The 13231-nt window shown below is 40.9% G+C and overlaps 1 protein-coding gene across 1 annotated transcript in view; it reads left to right on the top strand.

Moving 5' to 3' along the window:
* Positions 1 to 2137, top strand: part of LOC129630722 (zinc finger protein 502-like) — a 28748-nt gene extending 26611 nt beyond the window's left edge. The window contains exon 3 of the mRNA XM_055551219.1: positions 1008 to 2137. Coding sequence (XP_055407194.1) covers positions 1008 to 1534 — 527 coding nt within the window. The 3' untranslated portion in view covers positions 1535 to 2137. The remainder of the gene's footprint in view (positions 1 to 1007) is intronic.
* The last annotated feature ends 11094 nt before the right edge of the window (positions 2138 to 13231 follow it).

Raw genomic sequence — 13231 nt, 5'->3', positions numbered from 1 at the left:
TCTCATTCATTTGTGGAGAGAGAGATGAGCTCCACATCTGCCTAAGCCTCTGGCATCTTGATCCTTCCATCTCCATTGTATTTTTAAACTAGCTATGGTCATCAATTTTCTGTAAATCTTTAAAGATATTCACTAGGAATAGCAGGTAAAATTACTTGTTATTTGGTATCTTTCAGCTATGTCTCCACAGGACACCCAGGATTTGATGCCAAAGAATCCAGCATTAGAAGATGTATTCCAAAAAGTAAACCTAGGAATGTATCAAATATTTCACCTCAAAAACTTAAATTTAATGACGGATTGGGAATATACCAGGATAAATGAAAGACAGTTCTTCCCCCAACAGATATCTTCTATCCATTCCAAGATGTATAATGTTGATGATAATGGAAGAGATGCAATCCAACCATCATTGTTCAATACATATTGTGGTATGGTTAATACACAACAGCTTTCCATGTATAATAAAATGAGTCAGACCTTAAGTAAGAGCCCCAGCTCCAATAATTACAAGAGTATTTATGGCGGACTGAGAAGATATTCCGGCAATGAAACTAGGTATACATTTGAAGGAGACTCAAACCTTAAGAAACATCAGGGACCTGAATCTTCAAACAAGGATTCAAAAACTAATAATAGTAGAAATACCTTTGATCAAATGTCAGGTTTTTCTCTAGATAAGAGTACTTGTACTGGAGAGAGGACTTGTAGTGAATATGGTAAGGTTTCTAATCACTGTTCAGAACTTACTCAACAGGATGCTATTCAGAATCCACAGAAAGAAAACAAGTGTAAGATATGTGAGAAAATATTTAGTAAGTCATCCAATCTAAGTAGACATAGGAGAATTCATACAGGAAGGAAACCTTTCAAATGTACAGAATGTTGCAGAGCATTTAACTGTCACTCACTTCTTACTCAACATCAGCGAATTCATGCTGGAGAGAAACCTTATATATGTAAAGAATGTAACAAAGCCTTTCGTTGTTCCTCATATCTTTCTGAACATCAGCGAATTCATACTGGAGAGAAACCTTATAAATGTACAGAATGTAGCAAAGCCTTTGCTTACAAATCATGCCTTATTCAACATCGGCGAACTCATACTGGAGAGAAACCTTATAAATGTACAGAATGTAGCAAAGCCTTTGCTTATAACTCATGCCTTATTCAACATCGGCGAACTCATACTGGAGAGAAGCCTTATAAATGTACAGAATGTAGCAAAGCCTTTGCTTACAACTCATGCCTTATTCAACATCGGCGAACTCATACTGGAGAGAAACCTTATAAATGTACAGAATGTAGCAAAGCCTTTACTTATAATTCAGACCGTATTGAACATCAGCGAATTCATACTGGAGAGAAACCTTATATATGTAAAGAATGTAGCAAAGCGTTTAACCGTCATTCATATCTTACTCAACATCAGCGAATTCACACTGGAGAGAAACCGTATGAATGTACAGAATGTGGCAAAGCCTGTACTTACAAGTCAAACCTTATTCAACATCAGAGAATTCATGCTCGATAGAAACCTTATAAATGTACAGAATGTAGCAAAGCCTTTACTAAAACTCAAGCCTCATTCAACGTCAGTGAATTCATGATGGAGAGAAACCTTATAAATGTACAGAATGTAGCAAAGCCTTTACTTACAACTCACACCTTATTCAACATCAGCAAATTCATGCTGGAGAGAAACCTTATAAATGTACAGGATGTAGCAAAGCCTTTGCTTACAACTCAGTTCTTATTAAACATCGGCAAATTCATACTGGAGAGAAACCTTATAAATGTACAGAATATAGCAAAGCCTTTACTTACAACTCACTTCCTATTCAACATTGGCGAAATCATACTGGAGAGAAACCTTATATATGTAAAGAATGTCACAAAGCCTTTCATCATTCCTCATTTCTTACTCCACATCAGAGAATTCCCAGTGGAGAGAAAACTTATAAACGTACAGTATGTGGCAAAGCCTTTACTTACAACTCAAGCCTTATTAAACATCGGCAAATTCATACAGGAGAGAAACCTTATAAATGTACAGAATGTAGCAAAGCCTTTGCTTACAACTCATGCCTTATTCAACATTGGCGAATTCATACTGGAGAGAAACCTTATAAATGTACAGAATGTAGCAAAGCTTTTACTTGCAACTCAAGCCTTATTCAACATCAGCGAATTCATACTGCAGAGAAACCTTATATATGTAAAGGATGTAACAAAGCCTTTCATCGTTCCTCATTTCTTACTCAACATCAGCGAATTCACACTAGGGAGAAACCATATAAATGTACAGAATATGGCAAAGCCTTTACTTACCAGTCAAACCTTATTAAACATCAGCGAATTCATGCTGGAGAGAAACCTTATAAATGTACAGAATGTAGCAAAGCCTTTACTTACAACTCAGGCCTTATTCAACATCAGTGAATTCATGCTGGAGAGACACCTTATACATGTACAGAATGTAGCATAGCCTTTACTTGCAACTCAGACCTTATTCAACATCAGCGAATTCATACTGGAGAGAAACCTTATATATGTAAAGAATGTAACAAAGCCTTTGTCATTCCTTATTTCTTCCTGGACATCAGCGAATTCACTCTGGAGAGAAATCTTATAAATATTCAGAATGTGGCAAAGCCTTGACTTACAACTCACATCTTACTCAACATTTGCAAATTCATACTGGAGTGAAACCTTATAAATGTACAGAATGAGCAAAGCCTTTATCTGTTACTCAGATCTAACCTCTCATCAGCAAATCCATACTGGAGAGAAGCCTGATATAGGTAAAGAATGTAACAAAGCTTTTCATCATTGCTCAATTCTTACTCGACATCATCGAATCCATTTGGTGAAAAGCCATACAAATGTAAAGAATGTGGCAAAGCCTTTATTAGGAGTTCAGCCCTTTTTCATCATCACCCAATTCATACCGGGGATAGACGTTATAAATGGACAGAATGTCGCAAGGCCTTTATTACGCGTTATAATCTTACTGAGCATCGGCGCATGCATACTGGAGACAGACCATATAAATGTACTGAATATGGCGAAGTCTTTGGTTACAACTCTGCTCTTACTCAACATCGGCGAATGCATACTGGAGAGCGACCTTATGAATGTACTGAATGTGGCAAAGCCTGTAGTCAGAGTGCTTATCTCACTAAACATCTGAGAACACACACTGGAGCGAAATTCTAGTAATGGAACAAGTGATGGAAGAGGTTTGCCCTAAACATGCACCAGAAAACACAAGAGTTTATAGAAAAAAAAAAAAAAAAAACCAATGGAAATGAAGTAACCAATATGTAGAAAAGTATTTAATCAAAAGTTAAATGGAAATAAATATCAGAGATTGCATAATAGAAGGCATGTCATTAATCTTGTTTTCAGAAGTTTCTCTGAAGTACAATGACTGTAGGGAGTACTCCATAGTTAAAACACATAGAAAATGGACATATTAGCATGAATCGTGAGATGAAGGTTGGTGGTTAGAAAGTTACAATTCTTAGCAATGTATGTATGAAAGCAAAAGTAAAGTCGCTCAGTTGTGTCCAACTTTGCAACCCCATAGACTGTAGCCTACCAGGCTCCTGTGTCTATGGGATTTTCCAGGCAATAGTACTGGAGTGGATTGCTATCTGTATGCTTGTTTAGAATGACGTGATTTTAGATTCTTTTACATGAATGTAATTGAACACTCCATCCATACTAAGCTTTCTACTGTGTTGGAAAACGTAGTTTTTTTACGGTTTGTTAAAGATTAGCCTTTTTATATTGTGTTGCAACCATTTCTATCTATCCTCCATTAGAAGATGAAGGATACCATAATGTAAAATGGACAGTGACCATCTAAATGGAGGTGTTTGGCACTGATGTGAAATATCTGGAAGTTGCCATGATGTAAGTGATCATTTAATCTTTCCATGTATTAAAGTAAGATAGAAGTTGGTTCTAAAGTTTCAATAGTAATATCCTTGATTTGTAAGAAAAACACAATGAGAGTTCACTGCAATATTGATGTATCTTTATAATATCAACACACAAGTCATGATTATTACTTGACAATGTTGAAATGAAGACAGGTTCTGTGATAACCTGGAAACGTATTAGAAAGTCTTCCTGGAAGAGGCGTGGAATTAGTGTATACCATGCTTCCTAAGTGCTTCCTAGGCTTTGTCTGGTAAGCTGTAAAAGTCACAAATCTCATATCCTTATATCAAAAAATGAATATTGTTGACAATTTCCATAAACTGGTCCATGCTGTTTCTGCCTCAGCAACTGTCTGGGCAGCCGGCAGCCTGCGGTTTCTTGAACTCACAAAAGCCAGTCCTGTGAGCACCTGGTCTAGATGACCAGCTTCCTTGAGATCAACAGTCTTGCTGAACTCCAGGGTCTACTTTACAAGCCCCCCTTCAATGACACCCTCACAGTGCTCACCGGATTTGTTGTATTGGTTTAAATGGGTTAATTCACACACACCCTAGGGATCCCAGAGCACCTCACCCAGCGTAACTTCTACAGGCTAAACTGCAAGAACTGGCGTTCTCTCTGCCTGATTCTAGCTTTGCCCTCTCTCAGAAATCCCTGCCCGAAATCCTCCCCTACAGAGAGGTCCTAGGTGTGGTGAGTGTGAGGCTTTGAGTTCAGGACTCCTGAACGTTGGTTTGGGAGAAGAAACATCAGAAAAAAGTGGGATTTGCTGATGACTCCATTAACGGCCACACTGTAGACCTGCAGATTGATAACTACTTGGAGTGGGGACCTGACCACCAGGGATTTGTATTCATTGAAATGGTTCAGAAAGAATCTTTACCGAAGTAGTTTCCATCTGGTTTTCCATCAGGATCACATGACCAGTGTCAGGAACTGACCTCACTGATGCCCTCCCAACAGAGTTCTAGGTTGGTCCTGTGGGAGCATCACTGTGGTGTCTAAGAAGTGCTCCAGGGCATTCTAAGCAGAGGCCCTGGTTAAGGAAGTGCCTCGTGATCCATCTGTGAGAGCTGAGCCCTGGCTTTCTCCACGGAGAGGCAACAGGTTGGTCTAGCTGGATTTGGACAGGGAAATGCAGTCAGCTCACATCATCTGTGTGAGGAGAATGTTAGGAGCTCTCTATGGGGAGAGAACAATCAAGAAATAAGTTCCCAGGCTGGTCTCCAGGTAGGAATTGATTGTTCCTGAATCTCTCCTGAGACAGAGGACAGGAGAGGTCAGTCTTCTCAGCTTTTCAAGGCCCTTCTGTCTGTAGGAGCATTGGTTGTAGGTTAAAGAGCTATTGTGATGCCCTCAACGGTATTTTCTGAAACTTCAGAAGTGCGTTTGCAGCGTAATATCCCCAGAGAAGACAGAGCAGGAGGAAGAAGAGGAGGAAATGGCAATTTCTCAGGTAAATATCCTGTCCTGGGTCTGGGGCTGCATCTGCTTTTCCTCCTGAAATGCCCAAATGAGAATCTGCAAGCCTTTAGCTTTCTGCTCCTAGTTTTTCTTCCCGGGCATCTCATCATCTTATTTCTTCCCATTTCTTCTTATCATAGTGAAGACCAGCCCTTTAGACTTCCTTCTGTCCCAGAGCCTTTGCTCCATTGTCTGCATCCTCGCTTTCTGTGGAGCATAATGAATTCTCAACGTGAATCAGGGACTTTCAACTGTTGAAACTATTCTTTTTGTGAGAGATCAGCATGGGGAGTCACTCCTATCCTCACTCCCACTGGGATGTGGTTTGGTGTTGGGATTTTAGGGATGTTGCGAAATGCAGTGATGACTTAGCACCTGGGTGCAATATAGATATTTAAAACAGAGTTTGAGAATGCCATTATACAAAGAACCAACTCTCTTCTGTCCATGGGATTTTCCAGGCAAGAATTTTGCATTGGATTCCCATTTCCTCATCCCAGGGATTCTCTCCACCCCGAGACTGAAGCTGCATCTCCAGCATTGGCAGGCAGATTCTTTACCACTGAGCCAGCTGCGAAGCCCAGTGACTCAACTCAGAGGACCAGAGTTTTTCAGAAAATTTTCAGAAATAAAACTAGGAGATGCTGTCTTTTGCATTGCTGAGTCTTACTACTTAAATGCATTATTAGGATACTAAACAGGGGAAGTATATGTGAAATGAAATTTGCATAAAATTGAGATTTTTAAATGTTAAATTCAAGTTATAATTTCATTGTTAATTCCAGAATGCCCAGGCAGTGATTGTGCATTTCATGTGATTCATTTACACCGTGACATCTGATGTCCACTGGTTCTGGAGACGTCACTCTGACATCATGAGACTATGAAGTTCATACTTCTCTCTCTCTTTAAACAAGGTTGTGGAAAAAAGGAATAAGGAATGTGTGGAAATGCTCATAGTTAATGGAGAAACTCCCCATCTTCTTGGTTTCTCTTTGCTTCTGAGAATGAACACTCATTGTGTTGATTATAGATCGTGGGTTTTCCGGGTAGACGAAATGATCAGTCAAGCCCAGGTGTGATGTTTCCAGAACACTCCAGGCTCAAATCACAGACACAGTCTTTTTACCACCTCCCTGTACTTCTACCCCATGACTCATGTTCACTGGTTTAAGTGTTTCTGTGAGATTCCCATGCTGTGAATTTGTTTTTTTCCACTTGACTTGAACAAGTGTCTTGGAAAGAAAAATGAGGGATGCGCCTAAACTATCACAATTAATGAAGTAACTTCCTGTCTTCTTACTTTCTTTCTGCTTTGGAAAATGAACACTCATGTGTGTTTAGCAGAGATGCTGGGTTTGGGGAGTGGTGGTTTTCATCCCAAGCCCAGGTCTGATCTTTTCCAGTACACTCCATGCTCACATCACAGAGTCTCTTCACAGTTTTGTATTTTCCAAAATGTTTACAAGAATCTTATTAGTCCTAATCTATGCTCAACTGTATTAAAATTTATAATACAGCTCAGTGCAAGTAACGAATATCATCCTCTAACATTATGTACATTTTACTACATTCAAAATTACCTGAGTTTAGTGACATGAAAATGTCTCTCTCTTCCCCCTAATGAGCATATAGCCCCATTTGAGTGTATGTCTGTACCCCGTGGAGATGAGTTTGAGTAGGCTCCGGGAGTTGGTGATGGACCGGGAGGCCTGGCGTGCTGGTCATGGGATCACAAAGAGTGGGATACGACTGAGCAACTGAACTGAACTGTGTGTATGAAAATATTAACATGACTTGATCAATTTTTTCTTCTTCTTGTCTTTTTGCTTTGTTTTTCTGAAGAACTTCTGGGGAAGGGAATGACTACCCGTTCCAGTATTCCTGCTTGGGAATTTCTTGGACAGAGGAATCTGGCAAGTTAGAGTCCATGGGGTCACTAAGAATGGGACAGACTGAGTGACTAAAGCTTTTCTTGCCTTTAGTATTCTTTTCAGTTACAGAAACTTCTATCAACTTTTCTTAGAGTTGTCACTGTGAATCTGTGTTTTATTAGTTAAAGTCTGAAGTACATAAACTGAAATAATGTTTAAGCTCTGCTATTTAATGGCTATTTGTTAAAATCTGTGCCAAAAAGTACAAGAGCAACATTACTGATTTTTAGTTATTTCTCTTGCACTTTCAAGACTCTGATAAAAGCAATCAGAAAGATACAGAGCATATACTAAATAGTTAAAATGATTCTTTCTGCCAAGGTTGTGGTTACCCAAAGAGTGAAGAGCAGATAAAACCAAGGAGGGTCTTAGAATGCAGAAACTGAAAAACCAAACCCGTATTGTCTCATGTCTGGAAATTCTTTTCCAACCGGCACCCAGACCGTGACATTTTTGTGGCTTGTTCAGGGACTTGGAGTCTCTTGCCCCCCCCACCCCAACCCACCCCTGCCCTCACTTCTCCTTTCTCACAGGGACCCTCATCCAAAAGGCAACTGCTCTGGAGGCAACTGAGGAATGCTGGCCAGGGTTACCCTCTGGTGTGTTCCAAACGCCCCACTGCTCACTGCGCCCAAAGTATCTGCCACTTGAATGGGTGAGGGTCTCTCCTTTTTTTTTTTTTTTTTGGCAAATGAGGACTATGCCAACCAATATTCTGTGGGCGCAGATCAGACACGTAAAAGCCATTAGGGCTCTTGCCACAGAAAGACTCCCATGTGAGGATGGGGGGCACACAGAAAGGATCAGGCCACAAGGGCATCCACCCGCAGCAAGACAACTTCCGTCCACCATGTCAGGCTCATAGTGGTTGAAGCAAAACAGAGAGCATTCTTCCCAGGCCACCGCCTCCCGGATATATTGTTCGGCGGATGCCTCAGCCTTCTTCCCTGTCACTTTCTCTTCTTTCCATTTTGGTTTGGATTGATTTACAGAAGCCTGGGTATTGCCTCTGAGCCATCCCAAGAGTGCCTTCCACGTTTCAGGGAATCACCAAATGGTGAGTCACCTGGTTGCTCCCAGGAATCTCTGTCTTTCTCTGCCCGTGTCACCTGGTGGCTTAGCTGCATGGTTCTCAGAGGTCTCCTCTCACTGTTGGATGTGACTGTTGGGCCGCTCGGCCATTCTGTGCCCTCAGTCACACGGAGAGACCACTGGGGGAAAAGGGACGTCTTTCTCTCAGCCAGTGACTCTCAGTACTCCCATTCTATGGTAGATAGGCTATGAGTGGGTTCTGTTACATCCCAGGAGGCTCTCATACTCAACCTTTGTCTACATTCTCAGAAACTGGATGCTTGTCACCCTTCAAAAGGCCTGGCTCCAAAACAAACAGGGGACCGCCAAAAATGGCCTCTGAATGGCTCACTAGGTTTTGCCAAAAGACGGGAAAGGATTCAGAATGTCCTTACATTCTGTTGCCTGCCTGTCTCCTGTCCCTCTCTCTCTCTCCATCAGATTTCCTAGATGACCTCTATGTGACCTTTTATATCCCCATGATCTCTAGGAAAGGATTCTGAGGTTGCCTTTCGTCCAGGTTTCTTCTATATTCAAAAGCCTGAAGGATCAAAAACTGTCCTAACATTTCTAAAGAATCCCTTTCTAAGGAAGCTTATCTCTCACGTGGAGAGGGAACCAAGCTTCCCCCACGCCTGAACATCCTAAAGAATTCCCTTCTGAGTACTCCTGTTTCTCAGGGCTGCCAAGGACCAAGGTTCCCCCAGTCCTGCAAATTCCCTTAGGCCTTCAAATTCTTCTGATGGGACAAAGACCTCACTTTCCACCACAGGGACAGTCCAAAATTTTTATTAGCTGAAATGCCCCTGATATTAGAGTCAATTTGAGCATAATTTGGTCTATATTTTAGCTATAAAACTAAGACTACAGAAAGGAAAGGTAACTTTTGGACACAGGATGGCCCTGATATTCTTTAGACTGGAGAAAACTGGTTAAAATAAAAGTTTCTTTCCCTTGGAAACTGCAAAACCGGTTCTTTTTGCATATACATTTTAAAACAACTAGCTTGTTAACAACTAGGTTGGAGAAGGAAATGGCAACCCACTCCAGTATTCTTGCCTGGAGAATCCCAGGGATGGGGAGCCCAGTGGGCTACCGTCTATGGGGTCGCACCGAGTCGGACACGACGGAAGCGACTTAGCAGCAGCAGCAGCAGCTTGTTAAAAGGCCTGCCTAGGGAAAAGCTTGTAGTTAACCCTTTCCATGTCCTTGAATGTCACTGCCCACTTTGCCTGAGACCTGACTCAGCCTGGGGCAAATCAGAACTTCAAGCCAAACAAACAAACGGTCAAAGAGATGTTTTAAATCTTAACCAGGAAACTATGAAATCTCTGTCTGTCTGTCTGGATTTATGTATGGCTCAGTGTGCTTTTTTTTTTTTTTATAATATTGCTGAAGTTCTAAATGAGTTCTAATTTAAATGGCCTAAAGGGCATCCCTGATGGCTCAGAGGTTAAAGCATCTGCCCGCAATGCAGGAGACTTGCGTTCGATCCCTGGGTTGGGAAGATCCCCTGGAGAAGGAAATGGCAACCCACTCCAGTATTCTTGCCTGGAGAATCCCATGGACGGAGGAGCCTGGTGGGCTACAGTTCACGGGGTCGCAAAGAGTCGGACATGACTGAGCGACTTCACTCACTTCACCTCAAGGAAGGTAAGTGCTTACAAATCAGACAATTCTAACTCCAAGAGAAATTTACCTAAGTGAATTTCAGATGCACGTGAACTGGGAAATATTAAATATCTAGCATTAATGTTTGTTTGCTAATCTAATGTAGATATGTCTAAGAGTCATTAAGCACAGTATTTTCATTGTGCCTAGGTTTATTATTACTTACATATTGTTATATTTTTATATCTGTTACAAGTTTCTCAACCAGGAAAGTACCTCTAGGAAAGGGGAAGAAAAAAGAAAAAAGAAAAAAAAAAAACTTCAAAGAAAATGTAAAAGAGATATGGTCTTTCAGAGAAACTCTTTTAAGAATAATTATACTTTAGAAATATCTCTCTAAAACATTCTATAGATTTCGGTATCCTGACTTTCTAGGGCTGTGCCAAACTAAGTGATGGAAGTTTATTGACTACCTAGGTCATTTGCAAATAAAATAAGATTCTGAAACATTCATTACTGAGGACTAACTTCCTCTTACAGAGAAAGTAGAGATGTTGGACTATTCATGACTAATGCTTGATGCCATCCTGAGATGTTCTTTAGAATATTTCTTTTAGTGCTTATCACTGGTATTTATGTTCACCAATCCACAAAATGCTTAAGTTCTAGGCTGCTTCAGGAAAGTAGCATGTGTATTTTCAGTAAAGAAGGTATGAGGAAAGAAATTACATTTTATGAAGAGAAAAGGAAGTAGGTCTGACTTAGAGGTGGCTCTTTCAGCATGGGAGAACAAAGTAATGGGTACAGAAAGTGATAAGGTTTTATGGAAAGAGGACACCAAGGGAAGAGTTTTGTGCATAAATACATGTTTTCTTGCGATGTTGAGCTGCCTTTGATAATGGATTTTAAGTTTCTTTACCTCTGAAGTGATCTGTTCTAGGTTTACCTTTGAAATCTTCTTTGTTACTTGGGCTAAGTGAATACATTATTTCCCAGTGATCTATATGATTTTCCAAAGTAGTTTTTATACCTTAAGTTATGCATAGAGGATAATGGGGGAAGGGGTAGAGTCATGCAGTAAGCCAGGCTTTCTTCCTGCAAACTTATCATATGCAAAAGTTTAGGTGATTTGCATCATCTTCTGGCCCGGAGGCCTGTTAACATGTTAAGAAACTTATTTTTCTCTAAAGGTGATTAAAGTCAGGCGCCACCCTCCAAAAGCATTAGATAAAGTTGCATTCCTATAGGGCAAGGGTGTGGTGGGGTATAACAAGAAAAAGAATTAACTCAAGGGCCCAAGATTACAAACATTAAAGCTACTACTTACACCAATTATATTAATCAATACACTGCCAGGAACACAGCAGGTAAGGGATATGGAAACTTAGCAGCAAACATTGGCGCAAGAAGTGAAAAACCCTTCACCAATACAATTTCTAATCAATCTTTTAACTGCTCAAAGGAATCTGTATTCAGACAGTTTAGAACATCTCATGCCTCTCACAGTTGGGAGGCTCTGAACAAACACATGTGGCTGGAAAAACCTATTCAGGCAGGCTAGAGGACTTCCAAAGGAGTTTGTAGGTTGAAACACTGTCACACCCAGGAATTAGTAACAGGAGCTGTAAGTTAATTCGTTTTTCAGAGAGAGGTAGTGGGGGACGGCCCCCCAAAAAGTCAGAGGTGTAGGTGAGAGCACAAAGCAGAAAGTAGGCAGACACTGATTTTGGAGGGTAGATGCTCGAGAATTTCCAGGGGGACTCCTGAGGCTCGATCCCGCCTTTGCGTATGCCGAGCCTCCTTCCTCATGACCTTTGCCAGGGGCAGAACTACTGCTCCCAGCAGAATATGCTATCTAGGTGGGTCATAACTTTCTTTCCAAGGAGTAAGCGTCTTTTAATTTCATGGATGAAGTCACCATCTGCAGTGATTTTGAAGCCCGAAAAAATAAAGTCTGACACTGTTTCCCCATCTATTTCCCATGAAGTGATGGGACCGGATGCCATGATCTTCGTTTTCTGAATGTTGAGCTTTAAGCCAACATTTTCACTCTCCGCTTTCACCTTCATCAAGAGGCTTTTTAGTGCCTCTTCACTTTGTGCCAGAAGGGTGGTGTCATCTGCATATCTGAGGTTATTGATATTTCTCCCGGCAATCTTGATTCCAGCTTCTGTTTCATCCAGTCCAGCGTTTCTCATGATGTACTCTGCATATAAGTTAAATAAACAGGGTGACAATATACAGCCTTGACGTACTCCTTTTCCTATTTGGAACCAGTCTGTTGTTCCATGTCCAGTTCTAACTGTTGCTTCCTGACCTGCATACAAATTTCTCAAGAGGCAGATCAGGTGGTCTGGTATTCCCATCTCTTGAAGAATTTTCCACAGTTTATTGTGATCCACATAGTCAAAGGCTTTGGCATAGTCAATAAAGCAGAAATAGATGTTTTCCTGGCACTCTCTTGCTTTTTCCATGATCCAGCGGATGTTGGCAGTTTGATCTCTGGTTCCTCTGCCTTTTCTAAAACCAGCTTGCACATCAAGAAGTTCACGGTTCATGTATTGCTGAAGCCTGGCTTGGAGAATTTTGAGCATTACTTTACTAGTGTGTGAGTTGAGTGCAATTGTGCGGTAGTTTGAGCGTTCTTTGGCATTGCCTTTCTTTGGGATTGGAATGAAAACGGACCTTTTCCAGTCCTGTGGCCACTGCTGAGTTTTCCAAATGTGCTGGCATATTGAGTGCAGCACTTTCACAGCATCATCTTTCAGGATTTAGAATAGCTCAACTGGAATTCTGTCACCTCCACTAGCTTTGTTTGTAGTGATGCTTTCTAAGGCCCCTTGACTCCACATTCCAGGATGTCTCGCTCCAGGTCAGTGATCACACCATCGTGATTATCTGGGTCGTGATGATCTTTTTTGTACAGTTTCTCTGTGTATTTTTGCCATCTCTTCTTAATATCTTCTGCTTCTGTTAGGTCCATACTATTTCTGTCCTTTATCGAGCCCATCTTTGCATGAAATGTTCCTTTGGGATCTCTGATTTTCTTGAAGAGATCTCTAGTCTTTCCCATTCTGTTGTTTTCCTCTATTTCTTTGCATTGATTGCTGAAGAAGGCTTTCTTATCTCTTCTTGCTATTCTTTGGAACTCTGCATTCAGATGTTCATATCTTTCCTTTTCTCCTTCGCTTATTGCTTCT

Source organism: Bubalus kerabau, chromosome 17 (assembly GCF_029407905.1).
Source record: "Bubalus kerabau isolate K-KA32 ecotype Philippines breed swamp buffalo chromosome 17, PCC_UOA_SB_1v2, whole genome shotgun sequence".
Classification (NCBI taxonomy): domain Eukaryota; kingdom Metazoa; phylum Chordata; class Mammalia; order Artiodactyla; family Bovidae; genus Bubalus; species Bubalus kerabau.
The sequence above is the reverse complement of the archived record's forward strand: the minus strand, read 5'-3'. Positions and strand labels throughout refer to the sequence as shown.